The 1,561-nt window shown below is 37.9% G+C and overlaps 1 protein-coding gene across 1 annotated transcript in view; it reads left to right on the top strand.

Annotated features, from left to right (window-relative positions):
* The first annotated feature begins 11 nt into the window (after positions 1-11).
* The window catches only part of LOC122341832 (retinal rod rhodopsin-sensitive cGMP 3',5'-cyclic phosphodiesterase subunit gamma-like), a 2,493-nt gene continuing 943 nt past the window's right edge, over positions 12-1,561 (top strand). Inside the window, exons 1-2 of the mRNA XM_043235479.1 lie at positions 12-324; positions 1,417-1,561. The exon at positions 1,417-1,561 is cut by the window's right edge and continues 32 nt beyond it. Coding sequence (XP_043091414.1) covers positions 219-324; positions 1,417-1,561 — 251 coding nt within the window. The 5' untranslated portion in view covers positions 12-218. The remainder of the gene's footprint in view (positions 325-1,416) is intronic.

Consider the following 1,561-nt stretch of genomic DNA (forward strand, 5'->3'; position numbering starts at 1 on the left):
TTAGGCTTAAGTGAATGCATTAAAATGTCTAAACCCAAATTCCTAATCAGAATCACCCAAACTCTTTGTGACTTACTTAATATCGCATGAACTATGGAATGCAAGCAGGATTAGTCTCATGCATGTATCTGTGCATTGTGTCACCTTTTAGGGGGGCTGATGACAGCTAGACTGTTTTGGAAAGAGGAAGGACCATCGTGTGCAGGTTTAATCATCTTATGATGCTCAGAACTATAAAAGAGCTGATAGGGGAGTGTGTGTTGACAGAGAGTCGCATCCTGACCACCTCAACAAAGCATCGAGACAGAAACAGAAGACCAGCAGGTGAGTACATCAGCTCAGAAACAACTCAACATGTAGGATGGAAAAGATTTGTAATGTTTTTGTTAGGCTTCGAGTTCCAGTTATGCCTGTTATGATTTAATATGAATTATGTATGCTTGAATATATTAATATATAGGGTATTTGTCCCTGAATGTCACTGAATGGCATTTATTTTAAAGAAGGATAGAACACACACCCCTATTAAGCAAAACATTTCACAATTACAGGTGCATATATAATGATAAAAACAAAAGATATACTGCAAATAATAATAATATTCTATCTTTTTAACAGTAATAAAGCTGTAAAAATCATTCTAATTCTTTAAAAATAACAAGTTCAAGTTACTGGGATTATTTTCCAGATGCTGAAACATTGACAGCCAATCAGAATCTACTCCTTTTTTAAGCGTTTAAATCTGCGTTTGAGGTTTACGAACGAAACGTCCGTTGGTGTGGACGCTAACGTTACATCTTAATTATCATCCTTGTGTGAACGAGTCATTAATGTAGCACCTCTGTGAACTTCAGGAACTTAAGGACTAAAAAAACAACATCAGCTGATTAAAAACTTTAAAGAATAATGACAAATATATTCGTCGAGAAAAAATGCTGCAGCATTTGAGATGCAGACAGACACTTGCTTTTCCATCTAATGCAGGACAATCCAAATCTAAGTATCCAAATCTGTTTTAGGACACTGTCTCTGAGAAATTGTCGTCATGCGAGCAATTTTTTAAACACATTTCCTGTATTACTGAACTCTAGTGTATTTTAGCTGATGAAAGGAAGAGTTTGACTTCATGCACATTCTGCTTATGGTGCACTGACCTTCATCTAATAAGATTAATTGAGAAACCCTCTGGACAGCAGATTACAGGGGGCTTGATTATTGTGAGGAGGATTAAAGGAACCTCCTTCGTTATCACATGTCTGGACACTGGTGTTTAAACATTACTATAGATAGCCTCTGTATTTGGTGAAACATATTTCTGGTTTGATTATCGTTAAAAACTAATGCAATGGTGAAAACGCAAAGCAACTTTGCATTTGCCCTAAAGATTAATAGTTTCATCCCCTCAATCTCTTACAGATCCTTATCGTTTCACTGCTATCGGTCTTATGGATATCTCCAAGAATAGGGATGTCTCCAAGCCTAAAGCGAGCAGCAAGGTTGCCACGCGAGCCCCGGCGCCTGGCAGTCCCCACAAGGGCCCACCCAAGTTCAAACAGAGGAC

Source organism: Puntigrus tetrazona, chromosome 3 (assembly GCF_018831695.1).
Source record: "Puntigrus tetrazona isolate hp1 chromosome 3, ASM1883169v1, whole genome shotgun sequence".
NCBI lineage: Eukaryota > Metazoa > Chordata > Actinopteri > Cypriniformes > Cyprinidae > Puntigrus > Puntigrus tetrazona.